This window comes from Strix aluco, chromosome 13 (genome assembly GCF_031877795.1).
Source record: "Strix aluco isolate bStrAlu1 chromosome 13, bStrAlu1.hap1, whole genome shotgun sequence".
NCBI lineage: Eukaryota > Metazoa > Chordata > Aves > Strigiformes > Strigidae > Strix > Strix aluco.
Window position 1 is genome coordinate 16,888,648 of NC_133943.1, and position 20,423 is coordinate 16,909,070.

The 20,423-nt window shown below is 45.7% G+C and overlaps 1 protein-coding gene across 2 annotated transcripts in view; it reads right to left on the bottom strand.

Moving 5' to 3' along the window:
- Nucleotides 1-1,342: 1,342 nt before the first annotated feature.
- The window catches only part of SLIT3 (slit guidance ligand 3), a 528,498-nt gene continuing 509,417 nt past the window's right edge, over nucleotides 1,343-20,423 (bottom strand). Inside the window, exons 33-36 of one of the 2 annotated variants that reach the window (XM_074838539.1) lie at nucleotides 10,894-11,048; nucleotides 8,362-8,647; nucleotides 5,934-6,142; nucleotides 1,343-4,846 (exon numbers count right to left, since the gene is read on the bottom strand). In XM_074838539.1, the coding sequence (XP_074694640.1) occupies nucleotides 4,608-4,846; nucleotides 5,934-6,142; nucleotides 8,362-8,647; nucleotides 10,894-11,048 (889 nt within the window). In that variant the 3' untranslated portion in view covers nucleotides 1,343-4,607. The remainder of the gene's footprint in view (nucleotides 4,847-5,933; nucleotides 6,143-8,361; nucleotides 8,648-10,893; nucleotides 11,049-20,423) is intronic. The other variant, XM_074838540.1, reaches the window with a different exon arrangement.

Sequence of the window (20,423 nt, forward strand, 5' to 3'; positions counted from 1 at the left end):
GCACGTTGTGGACAGCGTTGTGGCTCAGCTCACCCAGGAGCAGCACCGGCCCGCCCCCGCTGATCCCGCCCGGCCTCGAGCCGCAGGGACTTCTCAGGAGCCCTCGGGCTTGGCAAAGCTACGCCAAGGCTGCCGGCCCAGCCCGCTGAGGCGCGAGGCTGTCCTGTGTCAGCTGAACGGGGAGCTGGGAGGTGACTTGTAAAAGGTGCCAGAGGCCAGAAGTGAGAGGACCCCCAGGGAACAATGCAAAACCCACCCTGCAAGCAGCAACACCATCTAACTATTCCCTGCCGACTAGAAGGTACAAAGATAAAGGAGCGCAGCTTCTTGGCATTATTTGCCTCAGACCACTGGCTAAAAAGCAATCCCTAGAGCAACAAGCAGAAGCACGAACAGGAGCGCTTTACCCTTGGGTTGCGGTTGGCTGAGTGCTCACTGAGGAACCCGGGTGCTGCACAGCCACGAGCAATACTAAATAACTGTTGTGCAAACCAGTTACTTCAGCCTGTACCCAGAAATTTTTGAACAGTTCCTGCTAGATTTTTAGTGGACTCAGCTGGGTTTGCTTTAGGTGAAAATGCTACCATCTGCTACAATTATATAATTAACCTTCATAGTTCAGGCTTAATGATGCTCATTAAGGTTGAGTGTTTTTATTGGCTGAGTGCTGTCACCAGTTCTGCATGGAATGGCAAAGGCAACTCTAAGGGCTGTAGTTTGAAGCATAATTAGCAATATGTGAGCGTTAGATGGGGCCATGGGTGAGGGAAGGCTGAGGACTAGGTGGGAGCTTCATTTTATTCTATGCTAAGGCTGGAATGGAATGAACAGAAGAGGTCAGTTACATCTGGGTCACTAATAATAATCAGCTGCAGAGGGGTAGCAGCGAATTTGGAATACACATGTGTCAGGACATCATGAGAGGGATCATCCACTGCAGGCTGTGCGACTTCCATTTCCTCAGTCAGACCTCCTCTGACCCCAATTCCCAATATTCCTTCATTTATTCTATCATTAGTTAATGAGTGTATTTTTGCTGCAGGCCTTTCTCAAACAGTTAAAAAAAAAGCAGCAAATAAAGTATTTCATTGTTGAAATACTCAGGCTCAAAAGCTATGTGGCTTAATCTGTGTGTGTAAGTCTCTGAAAAGGTTAGGTTCTGATGCCATAAAAACATGCAACCACTGTTCACACTATGTTTAAGTACAGATGTTCTCTGACTAGATTTGTCCAAGAGGAATGTGTGTTTCCCCATCATTTTCCGTGAGCTACCTCTCCTGCTCTAAAAGGTCAGACTCAACACCTCAAATACACGTAGAAATAATCTGCATCACAAGGTATGTTACAATCGTCCATAACCCAACAATTTATTTAAACTTACATCACAATGAGAATCTATTAATAAAATACATCAGTTCACACCAGTCTGCATTGCCATTTTTTAAGGGTAAGCATCTTTCTTCACTTTATATTAAAACTTTATAGAGGTAAAACTACAGTATTGTACCCGCAGTTCTTTAAATCTATTGTAACATTAGGCAGATTACAGAGGAACTTTCAGAGCTAATTACACTTCAGTTAACCTCACTTTTTTGGCACATCTGAATGCTTTTTATTTCTTCTTAACATAAAATAATTCTATAGCAAGTCAGAGAATCATTGACATAAAGCATCACTATCCAATGGCAAGTGCTGCTTAAAAGCATACAAAAATTGCATCATTTGGTTACAAAATAGATATTCTTAGTTCTTTATCCCAACGCTTAACATTGAAGTGCCATGACAGAAAAGGGCCAGGAACAGGGCCAGCCTTGCTGAGTTGTTGCTGGTCACTTTGCTGCAAGGCTTTGCTTAAATAAATCCCAGAGTGATGTGCTAAAAAGATGTTGATGGCTTTTGCCTTGCCAGTCAAGGTCATTCCTTTTAAAGTGCCCTCCAGCAGGTGCAAGGCCACGAGTAAATGTCACCTTCTTACACGTGTTGCTGCTCAAGGGACAAAGTGAACAGTTTTGGGTGGCGTTCAAGAGGGGCCGTGTTTCTGCAGGCCTTGGCAGTTCAGTGGCCACAAATCGTGCACTAGAGCACACAAAGGGTTTGTAAGCCACTGCTCGGCCTGGATTTCTTCTGCCTGGCACCATAGCAGCTGCTTCTTTAGAAAATAAAGTGTTTTAAGCAGGAATGAAACATTAATGGTAGTGGTATGCCAGGCACGTATTTGCACAGGGGTATGCAGTTACTTGCACAAATTTTTAAAACCTGTAGGTTATGTGGTGTAGGTTGTACACCACAAACTCCAGCTGCTATGAGCTTCTGACTTTATATTCAAAATAAAAGCAGCCCATAGTACTTGCAACCAGGGTTAGTTTTCCCCTGGCTCCTGAGCTGTACTGTTTCAACCAGAGTTTGGCACATGAACTAGTGACTGGTTCATGTTTCACTGATTGCAGGCTCCACATACTGATACTTATTTTGTGAGACGGTTATTGTGTTGGTTATGTCCCTTCTGCTCAAGGTGCTCTGGTAGTAACAAAGAAGTATGAATGAACTGCTGCAGTTAAGGAGAGATGGATGTGGCAGAAGAATGCTAAGTGTGTTAGAGCCTTCTGGCTGCATGATAGCTAGATGGTCACTTTTCTTTAATGGGAAATAAACATTCATGGCAGGGTTGCATTCTGTGCGCCTTTCCAAAGCCCCAGTCAGGCAAAAGCCCTGTTGACTTAGAATCACAGAATGGTTTGGGTTGGAAGGGTCCTTAAAGATCACCTAGTTCCAACCCCCTGCCATGAGCAAGGACACCTTCCACTAGACCAAGTTGCTCACAGCCCCGTCCAACCTGGCTTTGATTCAGCTTTCCTACTCACCCTTTGCTGAAGCCCCTGATCTGAAATCATTTTGGTGAGACCAGTGAGCGCTCCCAAAAGGAGCTTATGGCTGCTAGGAATCATCTCTGACTTTACCTCTCTTAGAGAAAGAAAAATTGAAGAAAGGATCATAATACTTTCTATATTATGGAAAGAAAGAAATTACACTGATAATGGAACAGTTGTTGATGGGGAAGTTTGAAACTTCAAGGTATCGATGGTACTCTTTGCACATACTTACTGACCCTGAAAGGTAGCCCTGCCCAAAAACCCTCCAAAAATCCAGCTCACTCCCAGAGTCAATTTTTGCCTCACATTCACAGTGAGAATTTATCCCTGCATTGATTTCCATTTCCTATTCAGCCTTCACTCTGAACACAGCTAAAGTTAATGGGGGTCCTTTGGGAGACACCAGTGTGGGATATGAAGCAGTGCAGATGGAAAAGCTTTGGCTGAATTGGTCAATCTGCACCACATGCGAGAACAGGATGGGATGGAGCTGTGACGTCTCTCCTTGTGCAGAGAAGAGAGTGCCACTAAGGTGGACAAATGTCAGCTGAATACCTTCACACGGATATAGTGCAACTTCTGCTCAGTTAAAAAGCTGTGGAAAAGTAGCCCGCTGCTCAGTCCCGCACTCAGGAGTGTGGGTGAACAGGCAGCTACAGCCCAGCTCACACCCATGGCTCGTGTGACAGTGGCAGTACAAGCCATTGCGTTGCAGGTACGTCCTGGCACCTGCAGTATTTTCATGCTCTTTACAACCTTTGCAAGTTAAAGTGTCAAGGCGTGACGAACTATGTAGCAGTGCATTCCTTACATTTCATATACAAAAAAGGGCTCAAGGCTGGGAGCAAGAAGGCACAAACTTGGGAAATAACATAGCTGAGGAGTTTACACAAAAGTACTTTGTCATTTATTAGGCATTACTTAGCACTTATTTCACATTTTGCCCCCAAATTTCCCAAAGCAACATATATTTCCCCACTTCCTTTCCCTTCGTCCCCTTCTTTTGGATAAAGCTGCCTGTGCTCTATAGATACAGTTGCTGAAGAATATAATGTGAACACAGATAAATACAACATACACAGCAAAAAATGTATTATAGTATTACAATAGTCAAATAATGTAGTTAGCCTCAAGCTACGGCAGTGCCTACGTGCTATAGGGAACCAGTTCAAGAATAGCAAGCGGAGCCACTGTACAGGAACAAACCAGCGTCGGCAGTGTTAGGCAGAGCAAGGGACCGAGGGGGAGGCTTTCTCAGGGTGCCTGAGCAGGCGAGATGGCTGTCAGTCATGGGGATCCGCTCTCCTAGGAGACCCACCCAGAGCCTCGGAGACTTCTTCAGCCCGTATCAGTTCTGTGGCAGGTCCTCGGAACACCTTTACATTTGTTCATTGTGCATACATATAAAGTCACCCCCACATTTCTCCTGTTAGGCTATGTTTTCTTTATATATTTTTTTTTAAACTTTTAACTTTTGAATTTTTTTTTCTTACAACTGTTAAAAAAGTTTCATGGTAAAAATAACTCACTATATGATACATATACCCAAAGTGGTGCGATACTTTATATAATAAAAGATGAAAATAGTCACTTTCCATAATAAAAATAAGTTCTATTTTTAGTTTATTTTACAATATACTTAATAATTCTTTTCTTCTTCTTCACTCTGAAAGTAAATAGGTCCCGTTTTGATCGCGCTTCTGAGTCGATTAAAGTGGCAAGAGACTGGAGAATGGCCTATAAGCATTTTGAGCAGCCGCATTCCACGTGTCTCTCCAGTTCTTCCGTGAAGGTGGAGCCATCCACGCACTGGAAGAAGTATTTCCGCCTTTTGCTCCGGAGAGGAACGCAGCACTGCCCGCTGCCGCAGCCGCCGCGGCATTCCAGGCGGGGTACTTTGGAGGCAGTGGCACACGACGTGTAGCCCTGCTGCTTACGGACCACTTCTCGAATGATCTCTCCTTGGCAAAGATTCTCTGGTAAGGGAACAGAGATGTAAAGGAAAAAAAAAAAAAAAGTGGTAACTATTTGGCCAGATATTCCCCAAACATCAGCAAACAGCCCTGCACTTGTAATGATATTCAAGGCAAACAGATGGCATAAGAAAGACCTTAATCTTTTACTGCTTTGTACCTGCCATCAAAACAGAGCTCGTGTTACACAAATGTGTAATATCCGGCACAAGGCAGAGGCCAAGCAGGCCTGCTGGCTTTGATCAGCAGTTCTGGAAGTGCTTTAATGAATGCTGAGTGTTGAATCCTGCAACACTCCTGCAAAATATGAATTAGTTTTACTACGTCTGCTTCTCAGGATCAAAGGTCAGCCTGCTCTGCCTGACATTAGCAATCTGGGGTACCTGAAAATGTCTGTGCTGTTCTGCAGTCACTTTGCAGCAGCCAGATACATTTTGGTGAGGCTGTATATGTGTATAATTTGGAAAGTCTGTGGTTCATTCACAGGAAAGGCACAGCCTAAATAAAAATAATACAAGCCAGCTCCTTTCTGTACAGGAACCAAAAAAGGCAGAAGGGATGAAGTTAGAACCCGCTGTTTCCAGCGAGTCTTCTGGTCAGGGCAGAAGAGTTGGGCCCCTGGCCTAGTAGCAAAGTCCGGCATGATCTGTGGGATCCCCAGGAAACCCGCCCGCTGCATCAGAGGGAGCAAGCTGAGAACCTTCAGAGGAGCAGTACCTCCTGCCCTCCAGCGCCTGCGCAGGGCATCTACAAAAGCCCTCGGCATGCGCGGCAAGACCTCCCTTCCCAGCACTGCAGTTAACTGATCACTGCTTGCCGAGGGCAAACCTCATAACAACCTCTAATTTAAACATCCCACCAGAATCCTGGGAGCAGCAAACCTTGAGGATTCAGGAGACAGAGAATCAAACCCTTCGCTACAGATGTCCCCCTTTCCATATGTTTGCAGTGTGGTTCTTTTCTCCTCCCTGACTTAGCTTTATCTTCTATTATTTGCCATTTACCCCCAAATACGAGTCACATGGAAGAGAGGTAAAAACAAAGGTGTAAACCAGAAAAGCAGTGTCCTGGGCCCTGCGGCCAAGCGTACCTCTGTCACAATGTTCTCCACTATAGTTGGGATCACACTCGCAGTAGGGTTCGCCATGCTCGGAAATTTTACACTGCCCGTGGTTGCATTTCAAAACCCGGCAGGGATTTGAGGAATTGTTCTTCTTGTCACAGTACATGCCTGTGTAGCCCTCCATGCACTTACAGGTGTAAGCAACATTGGCCACCATGCACTTACCATGCAGACACCTGGAGAAAGAGAAGCATTTAGAGCTGGCCTGTGTTAGACGTGACAGTTCCTTTTCCCAGGGATATTTGGTTTTGGCATTTCTGCTCATTTTATTCCAGGATACTAATCCAAAAACAGCAGTTCAGTGTCAAACACTCTGAAGAAACTGTGAGTTTTCAGTGAATACTGGATAACATTCAGAGAATACATTTAGAATTTGTGCTCCTAAGTGATCTCTTTGAAAAACATGCTCCTCGTGAGCATGGACCAACGCTTGGCATCCACACAAGACAGCTCACATTTACAGCATCAGCACGTGGAACTAAGTGCCAACAATCAAGCTGCATGCCCAGGCTTCCTCAGCAGAATTACTCTACAAATAATATCAGGTGATGAAAAAAAGTGTGATAAATGACGGTGCTTGTGGAAAAGCTATGCACAGACTTATCGACGGGCAGTTGTAGTTGAAGGGTTCCCTGGCTCATGTGGTTTGCAGCGAGCTTTGGTATTTCTGAGGAATACCACAGGGAGGGGTGTTGATCCTTAGCAGGTTCTCTGACACCATCCCTACTTCTGGGACAGGAACAGGCTTGAAACGGACTGAGGACAGGGAAGAAAGCAACACTGTCCAGCCAAAGAAAAGCTGCTCAGGGCTTATAACCTTTGCTACATCAGGTCCTACTTGACATAAACCCATGTGTTTCTCTTATTCTTATTTATTTTCTTTCCGGTACTTTAAAATTGTTCCCTGCTTCTGTTGAATCCTTGTACATTTAATTTTTAAGCTTTGAACTAAAAAGCACAAATAATAAAAGCAGTTTCAGTCAGGACAAGACATGCAAAACACTGTTAATAAAGGGAGTCACGGTCTATATAAAGCAATGTTTTCTGTCCCACTAACCAAAGGTGTGCTTGGATAGTAATTCTCGCTATCATCAACTACCTGTTCTTTACAGTTGCATTTCCTCACTGAGATTAATCTGTGAGTGTTGGAGCAGACTCCTGCCAGCAGGACACGGTTCTGCCCTGGACACAGAGGGCTTGGCTTTAAGGAGACAACTCCAACAGGCTGAAGTGATTTAGTGAAAGGTGAGACAGTATGCGAGCTTTAAAAATACGCACAGCTACTTCCCTTAGCAAGGGGGCTACGTTCATGATTGCATCACCCTCCTTGGATGATGAGAGAAACAATCTCCCATCACACAAACATCTGGAACTCCCTTATTTTTCTCTGTCCAACCACAACAGCTCCATGTTGATGTTGGAAATTCAAGGAAATGTTTGGGCCTCTGAGTGTTTCTTCACTTGGGTCTTCATACTGTTGGTCTGTAAACTGTCAGGTGCTTCTCAACACCTTCCAGGGATCAGCACTTTGCAGAATTAGACCCAGAAGCAAGTTTAAAGCGGTACCTCTGCCAAGTGAAATTTCTGCTCTTAAGAGAGTGGTTATTCACTGTGTCAATTTACCAGTCAAACGTACGTGCTTGTGAAAAGCCCCTTCCACAGACAGCACGACCAAAGTAGCTTCTAGAACAAAAGTACTTCCATCTGCTTAGGAAACAGCTCTGAGCTATGCGGACCGCTGGTCTGCGCCGGACCGCTTCCTTGTGTACTTGTCATAACTAAGCTATTCATCCAGCATTTCTGATGAGATGTGGTTATTGAGCCTTTGAACTGCGAGAGCTTTACACTCATGCTCCCTTCGCATGCAACTCCATGCTGTCCTCTGAACTTGCAGTTTAAAGGGGTGTTCCAGAGTGTAATATTTAAGTCAGCTATTTGGGAAATTTAAAACTGTTCACACTGGTGTGCATAATGGTCTTCAGGGAGTTTGAATACTGGGCCCAATGGTGCTGTGAGCATATCCCTAAAGTGTGCACCTCCCACTCACGGGTAGCTCTGCTCCGGGTAGGTGTAGGCACTCACCACCTCAGAGGTAAGCCATACCCATTAACAGGAGTTTTCGTCTTTTAATGTGTCAAATCACAGCTGAACATATGACCTGCAGTATTAACACCTTGGCTCCTCCAGGACAAAGAGCTCATTTGGAGAGTGAGCAACATCAGAGCAAGGAGTGGAAATTGAGAGTTGCCATGGATGCTGACTCACAACTGTCAATAATTTCATGTGGGAACCCAGCACCTCCAAAAATAGTCAGATGTGGTTTTACAAGATGAAATGTGAAATATGCATTAGCTGTAAAGCTTCCGCCCTCCCATCAGCATTTGTTTGAGCTTACTTGTGGTTAAGACATGGGTCTCCAATTTCCTGGTCACACAGGGGGCCCGTCCAGCCCGGGTGACATTCACAAATCACACTTGTTTTCTCCAGGGACCGGCAAATACCGTGCTTGCAGATGTTACAGGATTTGCAGCCAGGAAGGACTCCTAGCGACTGCTGTGGTAAATCCTTGAAATCCTGCAGCTCATTATTGATGCGGACATCATGAATACATCCATGAAAACCATTTGGTGTCTTATCTGCACCCTGGCGCAGCGAAGATAATCCAGTAGAGGTCGGGATCCCTGTGGATAAAAACAAGAAGGGAAGGTTTACTCACAGTTACCATGAGGGTACATAAACTGTAATTGCTAACGTTTCTTTTGTCACAGTCCCTTATAATCTTTACAGAATTAATTTGCATAGGACCTTTGTAAGGTAGCACAGTCTCATTGTCCTCATTCTGGAAATGGAAAGAAACAAGAATAGAATCACTTGCCCAAGCTTACACAAGAAGTATGTGACAAAAAAAAAAGCAGCTCAGTTTTTTTTGGCTGATGGCCATGTGTTCTTGTCCTTAGATGATGCTCCTTCTGCCTATACTTTAATAGCAATTATCCTTCTGCAAGATTTAAGAATGTCTTTACTTGCCAGCAGGTAGCTACCACCTCTGGATACAGCAAGATAGGCAGGAGTGGTGAGAGTGCACCTCATCGAAACTACTGCAGGAGAACTCTAGAGACAGGGAACAGCACTTGGGAGGCCAGGCCAAGTCTTTGTGGTGAGTACCTGCCATCTTGTTCCAGCGCCTGGAAGAGTTCACGCGCTCAGATGGCCAGCAGATTCTTTTGGATGTTGTGTTATGCCCTCCTCACTGACATCCGCTTGGGCTGTGTAGCTGCATTAGCATAGGCAAGTGCTTCCATTTTCAACCACGTAAGGCCTCTGAATTTGCTATCCAGAACTAACTCCACTTTAAAGACGGTCTTAAAACAAACCTGGCATCTTTGTTTAACTGTGTGTTACGAGGAAAGTTGCTAGACCAGATTATGTAGTTGGGAGAGATGGACAAAATTGTGGACACATGAAGGCTTAGGTCTGTCTTAAAGCTTAGTGTAGGTTAGGAACAATTGCTCTGGGGTAACTGAATCAATTTCTTTAACTAAACAGTCTGCAGTGGCACTCATGGGAATGCTACACGCAGAGAGGCAGCACATGCAGAACAGTGAGGGTTTGGAAAGAAGCAAGAAGAATTTTAACGGGCAATAAAAGAAGGCTCCACTGAGCCCATAGCTTCTGGTATCCACTAGTCCTTCATGTCAGGTCTCAGGTTTGTCCTGTGAATGCATTTTTGTAGGTACCTTTTGAGAATTAGTATTGATCTACAATGCTCATCCATTAACAAAGCTTTTCCATGTGGTTACTTCCCAAGTTCCCTGTGTATAAATTGCTGTAGGGTTGGTATCTTTTATGCTGTGCTAGAAGGAGAAATTGTGATGGCCTCACCAGCAGATTATCTTTGATGCATAATGCTCTTTAATAGCCTGTGACATTCTTAATAGGAGCCAATTACAAAAGTTCAGCTCTGTACAAAGCGAGAGTAGCCAGTTTTCTAATTTACAAGGGCAATATTCAGGGTTCTTTTAGAAAAGTGTTATTAAAGGGAATTATTTACAAAAGGCTTGACCAGCAGCAAGTGAAGTTGTTAAGTTTCTACTATTGGCTTCAATGATCTTGTTAGAAAAAGCCCAAATACCTTCTGAGTCTGTTATTGTTCTGTTGACTTTAGAATAGACTGACTAAAATTCAAGAACTCTGTGTCACTGAAAGGGAGAGATTTCAACATTCAGTCCAGCATAGAGCTGGGGGGAAGTTCTGGGAAAAACAAATCGACTGGGATACTCATTATTCTGGGCATCTGTTCGCCACCCCACTTGGCCCCTCTGTCCCCCAAAACTCAGTACTGAATGTGAAAAATCTTCTTAACTGAAGTTTGGGCAATGAGAAAACTATTAGCCAAGAAGTTCTTAGTCAGCTTGTGTGTTAATAAGGTTTGGAGGTTTTAATCTTTTTTTTCCCCAAAAAATTTTTAGACCTCTATAAATTTTCCAGCAGAAATAGCACCATTTATGGTATATTTAAACCCACTATTAATTTGCTTTTTAGCTGTGACTGTTCGTGATACTTCCATTCTATTCTTCAACCACAACATCTTGGTGCCAGCCAGTTCTGAAATGTTAGAAATGACAAACTGTTCTTGCCATGGCTGTGTAACGTAGGAACTGCCCTGTGCTGTGCTGAGGTTAACTGCCCCGGGCTGGCCTGCGAGCTCCTGTGGCCGTGTGCTGGGGTGCTAGTGGACTATGGAAGCAGGACAGCAGAGCTGTGGTTTCCAGGCTCTGTTCAGGGAAGCACTCTCTGGCAGAGGGGAAAGGCAAACTGCTAGTTCCACCCCCCTCTCCCCCCTGGAGTGTCCCCTCCATATGATGGAAGGTGATTTCCTTCTGAGAAGACTTGTTAAAATCTCAAAGTCCAGAGCAACTCACTATACCTCCAATGTAGAGGGGTGTGTTGAGGCTGACAGAAGACTGTTTCTGGAGTTTTCCTAGACTCTTGGGAGTCCCCTTGTCCACTACCAGGTTCAGAGTTTGATTCAGCATCATGAGCTCCACACTATGAAACTGCCCATCATTTACTGTTTCCACACTAAAAATAAAAGAAAAAGACAGAATTAGATGACATTAACAACAAACAGCCTCTGCTTCTATGACATCCTACGTCCCAGTAACACACCTTGCGAGGCACAGCTCCCTTTACATGCTCCTTTACAGTCACCATGTTCTCAACATTTCCTTGAGCATGAGCCTCCCAGGTACAAATTTAAACATTGCTGGTGCCTGTGCAGGCAGTACCCACGCACACATAACACTTGAGAAGACAGCTGATCAGGGTAGTAGCTGCTGTAGTTGTGTTTCCCAAGGCAGAAACACAAGGGTTTAGCTACATGATATATTGGCTTTGGTGACAAATTACTTAAAAGCCCTTGTTCTGTGCTCTCAGCCACAGGCTGCTGCCCCTCTGTCTTGCCCATGCTGCAAGCTGGATCACTGAAACAATTTCTTCAAGTATGGTTAGTTTAAACTCAAATTATTTCACAGGGGCAGGGAGGGGCTGCAGTTTGGGGCAAGAGACAGCAGGGGCCTCTGAAATAAGCATTTCCTCACAGCAGCAGTATTTTGCGACTCCACGCTGAGGCATAAGGACAGGCTGAGTTCCCTAAAGCCAGAGAAGGAATTCAGGAGGTTTTGGTTTGTAGGTGGCTGGGGTGCTCTGTTCAATATGATACAGTCCTACCTGAACGCAAGGGCAACTGACAAATTGCTACTCCTCTTTGAGAAACATTTAGATGTAGATTGAGGCTTGAGAATAAGACAGCAGGAATTCTGGGGGGGACAGGGAGCAGGTAGCCATCTGGGCAGACAAGATATTAAAGGCACTGTGCATTTATTGCTCAGGTGTTTTTAAACACTGATTTTTCAAATGCATGAAGCCTGCAGTGAGTCAGATAACAGCTCTTTGCTAGTCTGCACCACATACGATCTTCACCTTCATCTTCAGTTCAGTCTCACAGAAATTAAAAGGTGCACTGATACAATTCAATTTGCATCACACTACCATATTTTACTGTCAGGGCAGCTTCAGCCCTCAAGCCTTTATGCTGCATGTTGAAATTCCCTGAAACAACCCGATGGCTTCACGCACTCCTAAGAGCAGGGAGGGGCAAGGGTGGGATTACCTGCTCTTGCGTAAGGAGGGTTTCAAATTAGGCTGGTAGTTATAGATGTGCTGGGACTTTTCCACTGCTGTAGATGTAATTAAATGGTACAGCCTCTGTTCCATATGCGTGCAAACACCACTGCATAATGAGAATCCAATAGCAGCAGCGGTTACAGACGAAATTAGACTGTGGGCTATGTAAACTGCCCACATGCACAGTGTTGCCAACGCATTTAAGCTTGGCCTGCAAGCACCCTTTTCCATATTCCTTCCAGCAGGCTCATTAGCTGGGTGGTGGTTCTGTTACATGCGGACAGAGACAGAAAACACCGACTGTGGTATTTAGGCATCCTGAGATACTGCTCAGCCAGCAACCTGGATTTGGGATTACCCAGATTTTCTTTACTATCAGTGGAGAGGAAAAGGCACACTTAAGGAGTGACTCATCTCTAAGGAAGAATCACCTTTTAGATGTGTCCACCTCTCAACCTAGATGACATGCTGCCCATCTTTAGCACCCAGTCCTGCATAACTGATGTGTAAGCCCGTTCTGGCATGGAGATAGGACCTCAACTTCAGAAACACATTGCATGACTTGGAAATTACCAGAATTCAGCAGTTCCTGGAAGAAGTTTCGTTTTCATAGTGTTTTACAGTAGACCTGACATAACCAACTATACATGAGCAATGTCAGGCAAGAAGTCAGCACTGCAGGTGTTTCTGAGGACGTGCTGGTTTAAGAGCGCACTGCTGTTTCAGAGCTGAGCTAATGTGCCTCTACAGTGCTGCTGTCCCCACAGGTTTTTGGGATGAATCACAAAGACATATGCCTTTAAAAGTTTACGTAAGACTACGCAGGTTATAAGATGACAGCAGTATATGAGCACCTTTACTGTGTGGCTTTACATAAACGTGATGTAAGTTAGTTCTGCCATAGAAGAGCTCCTGGGAAAGCTCTGCTGGCTGAACCGCTCGTTCTTGACCTGCAGCTGGGCTGCGGTTGCTGCCCATCCTCAGGCTAGCGAGAGCGCTGCGGGGAGCCAGGTCTCAAGAACGTGGAGCTGATGGTACCATTTAAAATGTTTTTAAGAAAAAAAAAATGAAAGCTTGACATCGTACAAAAGTCCAGACCCAGCTGATCCAGCAGACAGTCTGGCTCAAAATACAGCTGTATCAGGGCCACTGCAAGGGCACTGAGTTGCGTGGGCCGGGATAAGAGGCTGAGGACTTGTGCTAGGCTCACTGCCCCTGGTGATGTAGTGTGTGCACCTCAGAAAAGCAAGCCTGTCACCACTGTACCCGAGTCTGCTGTATTGGGGCCCACACCTCTAGCAGACTACTTTATGGATTGACAACTCAAGTAAGTTTGAAAACAGCTGGTCCAAACTTTCTGTTTAGATATTCTTGAATTCTGCTAAGTATCTGCCACAGAACAAGAAACAGCTGTGTTACAGCAACGCGCCGGCTGGGTGATCTCTGTGTACTCCCTGCATATCTAACTGTTGTGTTGCAATGCTTAATTCGTATGGGTAAAGTACTTAGACTTCCAGCTGAAAGGTGCGAGATAAATGGAAATGCGTATTTGTAATTGTTAGTCGATGCAGAAGTGCCAGTGAAAGGAAGAAGTATAGCCAAAACCCATCAGCTTGAGAGCTGAGCACTGAGGAGGTGGGATGGATGGCTGTACGACAGGGAACCCTTCCCTGGTGGGATCAGTATCTGAAGCTAACGCACAAAACTACATTGTTATCTGAAGAAGGCCAAGCTATGACCATTTGTCAGAGGACAACACTATCATGTCTGGCAAGGCTGGCCCTTCCCTGGGCCAGGATTTCACAGGCATTAATCATCTACTCCTCTGCAGCGAGTGCTTTTTCCAGATTAAGCCTTGACTAACAGGCAAACAAAAGTCTGTGTGTCCTGGCAGTGGAAGCAGCCACCCCATGTGGTGCTCACGCCTTTGAGCATACCCAGGGCTGGCATTTTTGCTGGAAAGGGAGTGAGAGGTCCCTGTCTGCAGGTACATGTGGATGAGTATTACTCAGTCCCGACTCTTTCACTTTTTAACTCTGAATGAAAGTAATCTGTGCCTGGACTTTGAGAAACAAAGTAACTTACAGCTGTCACCCAAAACACTGCAGTTTGGTAAAGCAGGTAAGGTCAAAACAAAGCACTCATTTGCTTTTTGAGACGATGCAAACATATGATAGAAAAGCTGAACGTGGACAGGCAGGATGGCAGAGAATCCCCAGCCAGCAGATACTTGTGTTAAAGCACTTACTGCTGTTGCTGACAGAAAGATGCCTTTGGATTTTGAGAGATGGAGACAACACTGGGGGAGAAACCAGTGGTGAGAGAAATGCTACATGAACTCAGAGGCTCTTATGTAGCTGGGCCTTTAGGAGACTCAGCAATCGTCTGAGACAGCTGGAGACAGTGGCTTGGCGGGAGATGAAGGGAGCAAAGCCACAGACGCTGAACAGCGCATCTCGGCGCAGCTCGCAGCACAAACTTGCTGCGCTCGGCTTTTCTTCAAGGGGCCTCTTCCTGACCCAGCTCTCTGCAAGGGCTTTATTAAAACCTTAATTGAATTCTTACTGGGGATCAGGTGGTCTTACAGAGCTCTTCCTTCTGAGAGCGCCCGCGGCATGGGAATACCTGCCCCGGAGGCGGGGACCGCCGTGTTTCACCGACAGCCCCGCGCCGTGCCGGCGGGCCCGGGGCTGCGCGCCCGAAACCGGCCGGGCCGGCAGCGGCCTGGCGAGCTCGGCCCGCCGCGTGAAGCCCGGGCCGCCGAGCCCCGACCGACCGTCCCGGCCCCGCCGAGCCCCGACCGACCGTCCGGGCCCCGCGGAGCGGCCTGACGGCCAGCGCTGGCGGCGGGCACCAGGGGGCGCTGTAGCACCACCGACGGGCCCGCGGCGCCCGGCCCGGCCCAGCACGGCGGGACCGGCCTCCCCTCGGGCCGGGCCCGGCCTCCCCCGCCGGCGGGCCCGGGCCGGGAGGGCTCCCCCGCTCCGGTCAGAGCCCCGCGCTGCGCCCCTTATACCCGTCGGGGCCGCGAGTGAGAGCCGAGAGCGCGGGTTTGTTCTGGCTCGCTGCTCGGAACCCTGAGCACCGCTCCCGGCGGGTCCCACACCTGACAGCTGACCTGGCATCACCCAACTCCTGCCCTTTTGCAAAGGGCTTCGTGCTTTATGGTAAATAAAATAGTATGTCCGAGCAAAGCAAGGGACAGGGAAAAGGAACTGAAGGAAGAAGCCAACGGGCCACTAGATCTGAGCCAGCTGCTCTTCTCGGGGCACTACCAAACCAAGGCCTGGCTTTGGAGGCTTTTCCAAGCTATTAAACACGACAGTCATGAACTTTTAGCCAACTCCCAACTGCAGTGTTTAGGGCCACCACCACTGGATATTATATAGTTCATAATCTTCTTGAAAAATGGGAGGAATTATGTTTGAAGTGTAAACATTTGAAGTGTAAGCAAGGATTTTCAGGAACTTAATAACTAAACTTGCTAAAAAGCAGTAAAAGGAATCAAAAGACCAGCTTTATATAACACAGAAAGATTCTTCAGGATGCAGGAATTGCTTCTCGTACTGCCCTAAGCAGTCTGGTGAGGGCCTGCCCCGTCAGACATCCATGGACTGTATTCACAGTCTCCTCAGGACCTTCGCTTGAGTCTTGTAACAAACCTGATCTGAGAAACCGTTTCAGTTCCCTTCCAAGCGTAATCACCTCTGGTCCCTTAAAGCGTGTGCCTTGAGGGGAAGGAAGCAAGGCGCAGGCTCAGGCTGAGGCTTGGCAGGGGCACTTCTCTAGGTGCAGTGCAGTGACAGATCCCGGCCTGAGCTGGGTGCCCCGGAGCCCCCCGGGTGCAGAGGAGAGTAGTGCCGTCCCGTAGTGCCCTGCCTCCCCAGCCAAGGGGACACGCTGCTCCCCAACCAGCAGCACCCCTCGCCCTTCTCATCTCCATTACACATGTCTTTTCATAGCCCAGGTTACATGTCTTGCACAATCCATTACATTGCTTTCATCGAGGTTACCCTCACTGAGAGGTGGCCACGGCATCTGATCAGATTTGACCAAAAAAAGGAAAATACTCGGCATGTGCAGAGACCCCAGCTTGCAAAGCTCATGAGAAGGCCCTGGGCCCTGCACCTTCTGTTCCCTCTGTGCACAGGCGGGAAGCTTGGAGCTGCCCTCACAGGGAAGGGAGGTCACTAGAGAGGGCTCTATGAAAGGGTCATTAAAATTTCATATTGCAGGGAGCTGGCCTCAAATGTCAGAGCAATTTCAGCAAGATGAGCCAACAGACCCACTGCACAGGGCACACTGTACACAGGCCATGGACATGGCCTCTGCTGGGGGCTTAGACTCCAGAACACAAAGAAATGAAGGGAAAGGGATGTGTATTAAACATAACCCCCCAGGGAATATATGAAAGAACTGATTTCCACTCTCATTTTTGATCTATTTCTCTTCTTCTCTATTTTCTTTCCCCTCTACTCCAGCCCCAAGCACACACAGATGTTATAAACACTGACTCCCCTTGCTCTAATACCCATGAGAGATTTAGAGCTGAGATACTATAAATATGCCAGTGAACAGAAATGCATTAAAGGATTAAAGCGTTCAATTTGAACTTGTAAAATTTGGGCTTTGGGGTTAGTTTTTTTCACTGACATGTAATATATATACCTTTAGTGAAGACAGCAGAGAACAGCAGGGCAGAGAAGTCAAAAACAAAAATAGCTTTAAGTATCACAGCAAACCATGTCACTGAGGAAACGTATAACCATCAATTATGCAAATGAGGACATCAATTAATTAGCTACAGTCTCCTGCTTTTCCTGACCTCTGTCTTAATGGGGACATGCCTCATTTGAAGCACAGAACAAAGCAAACACAAGGTTGGTAAGTGACTGGGGAGTGAAGGCCATGGGGAATACTGAACTTATATAATCTTTGAAAACATTCGAAGTAGAAGGGAATAAGCAGAAATACATGTCCAAAAGGGCTTAAGGAGCTCACAGCACATGGGAAGAGCAGGCACCAGACAAGAGGTACCAAAATCAAGAAACACAAGGTGAGAGCTGCAGGAAACTGCATCGAGGTGTTAGCAATTTGGGAGCTGTGAAACCCATACTGTGCCAGGCTGACTTCAGGAATCAGTGGTGGTAAGTTTTTCACCTTTCCAAGCTATAGTTACCTCCTGCCCTTAGTTCCAGTTATAATCAGTCCTTGGCCTAAAATAGATTTAAACTTCTCCATGGCAACAAAGGCAAAATCATAACTGGAGTAGTGTTTGTGCTACCTCTACAATAACACATCACTTCAAGCACTAACATCTTCAGATATCAAATAAAAACCACATGTTGAGAAAAAAGTATGCAAAATGCTAATGAAACACAAGACTAGGGACATAAGAGGTGAAAGAGATATATTAAAGCACTCAAGTTCACTTTCAGCTTAAAATATACTGTCTTTTGTTATGTTCAATCCTGTTTTACATGACTCAAGCGTTAGGTCTCCTAGGCTGAGAGCACTCGATATTAAGATTTTTTTCCTTGATCCCTCCATTTTCATTTGCTTGGTTTTATGCCTCTTCTACTTACAACTCTGTAGACCACCCAGATAAACCATCTCTCTCTTCTTGGTGTTTACAGCCCTTAAACACTGGCAGCTGATTACCTTATCTCCCTTAATGATCGTTTGGCCAGGCTATGCATATCTAATTTCCAGTCATAATTCAATTCCTGCAGCACCCCTGCCAACAGTGAAAGTTATTGTATTACAGACTTTCTAAGGGAAAAGCAAGGACCTTTTTTATACCCCTGCACCATGCAGTTAACACAATCCTGACCCCTTTTCCTAGATTATTCATAAAAGGGTCAGATTCATGGCCAGGGTAAACACTCCTCATTTGCAGTGAATTCTCACAGTGTCCCTGACACGGGCGAGGGGTCTGACACCTCCCTCCAGCCCCGCTGCTGGGAAGCCGGAGCTGTGCTGGTCTCCTGCAGTATCACCTTGTCTCTGCAGAGCTCGGTACTTCATTCTGCTAACTAGGAATTTGTTGAACGCAAACATCATGGCAGTAAAAGCAGCTTGAATGAACTCTTCAAGTCCAAGGCCTCTCCTGAATGACAGATCACGGTGTTTCTGCCCTCCCTTCTTACTCCACCAGCACGAGTTTGCACATCACGGCACACAGCGTATTGCAGTGCAACGAGCTATCGCATCTCAGTGTCTTTACTGTAACATGCATCATATAAAATAACAAACCCAGTAAATACGGGGTGTAAAAACAATCACATATAGATTCTGCAATGCTATTGGGACTCATTAAATCAGTTATTCTTAAAAAAAAATGACACTGCCAACAGCACAGAGGAAGGCGGGTGCTGGCGCAGCTGCAGGGCCGGTGACAGCACCAGTGCCACGTCCTCCAGCGAGGAGTCAGGGCCGTACGTGCCCAGCGGTGTGGCACACGCTGCGTGACTCAGAGCAGGACAGGGTGCTCGGGTTTACTTTATAGCACCAGCATCCAACAGGATTGAAAACACCTCTGCTGTGCAGCTGGATATCAAATCTCAGGTTCTGATGAGGATATACATCAAGTGTCTTCACAGAGTCATTTCATTTGGGGGAAGACTTTAAACCATCTATCCCCTTTTCAGCTCTGGAAAATATGAAGGTATCTGCCATTTAGCAGCAGGGACCAGGGCCACTACAGAATACAATTAAAGGAGCTTCCAATTAGAATGACAGAGAATGATGGGTTTTATCTGAAATTGGAGGCTAAGCCCCAAGAAAAAAAAAGGTGTGTCTATTTAGAAACCTGATACATGGTCAGGAAATTAAATTGTTTCCACCTCATCTGTGGCAACATATCTACAGTAGTGCTGCTCCTTCCACAAAAATAAACAAGATCTATTGCTATTTGACAACATATTGGGGCATGCTGGCAAATGCAGAGCTGTGGGTCACATTTTTACACTAGGAAGAAGCACTGAAATGACTGTTGTCAGAACCATGCCGCACCTCCGTGATCACCCTCAGTGCCAGTTCTGTGTGCACTTCTAACAGAGACCGTATCTATTGAATCCAGAGCCTGGCACTTGGTATAGATGGGATATTAATCTGTCACACATGGTACACATCTGAACTTTGTGTTAGTCATCATGTTTACAAGAAAACTGCAGGCAGAAAAAAATAAACATGTTACCTTAGCTTGCTACATGTTGTAAGGCAAAAACCTCACAGTTCAAGACATGAGTCAGTCATTAGTGCATAGAAGTTTATAAAGTCATTTTGACTATGATTAGGTTTATTCCATCACTGTCTATTATGAGAATACTTCAATCTTCCTCTGATGTAATCAGCATTAACCAACTTTGGCAATATACTACTGGACTAATGAAGCAAGAAAATACCTTTTAAAATACATTTGCACACCTTTCTCCTAGTTACTCACTGGAAACAGAGTTCAGCACAAGAGCATGTTTCCAACATGCAGAAACCAAGTTGATGGCTCAGAAGGTGGACTAACATCAGCTCTAATTTACGGGGGCTCAGGAGCTGCCAGGACCACTCTCATGGTTTCACTGATGCTTTCACTAGAAGAGACAGTGAGGCCATGTTATGGACAGACTAATGACTAAATCAAGTTATCTGCTGGGGTGGAAGAAATAGTTCTTAGTTCACAATTACTTTTGGTTTGGCTGGGCAGTTTTAAGGCTTGAACTGAACTGGCTAAAACTCAACCCAGCTGCTAACTTTAACAAACAGGGGAAAACTTTCATTTATAATGGGATTTTCTGCATTTTCAGAAGCAATTTTCTTTTGATGATAGAGATATATTATTTTAGTCATAGTCAAATCACTGTAGAGAACAACTTTTGGCTTCACCATTCATTTTTACACAAACCCAAGACTACTTTGAACATGAAAACCAGCAAGTACCTGCAAGGCACTGAGCTACTTCTAGAGTTCAGTAGACCTTCAAGAGCAAACATCTTCCTTCTTGATGCTCTTGAGAATATATAAGGGTATTAAATGAATGGTTAACACTCTCCACTGTAAAGTAAAATGTTGTAATTTTGAAGGATTTGCTTTCCATCTTTAGGCATAATCCCCTGAAGTGTCCAATACAGTCAGGAGAGAGAAGAGCTGCATAGGGCCGGTATGCTGTGAGGTTAGACTCTAACTAGAGGCTGAACTCAGACTATTTTAACACAGTGATTCATTTTGGGTGTTGTCCCCTCCCTGCTTTTGTTTAGTTATGAACTATCCCTATCT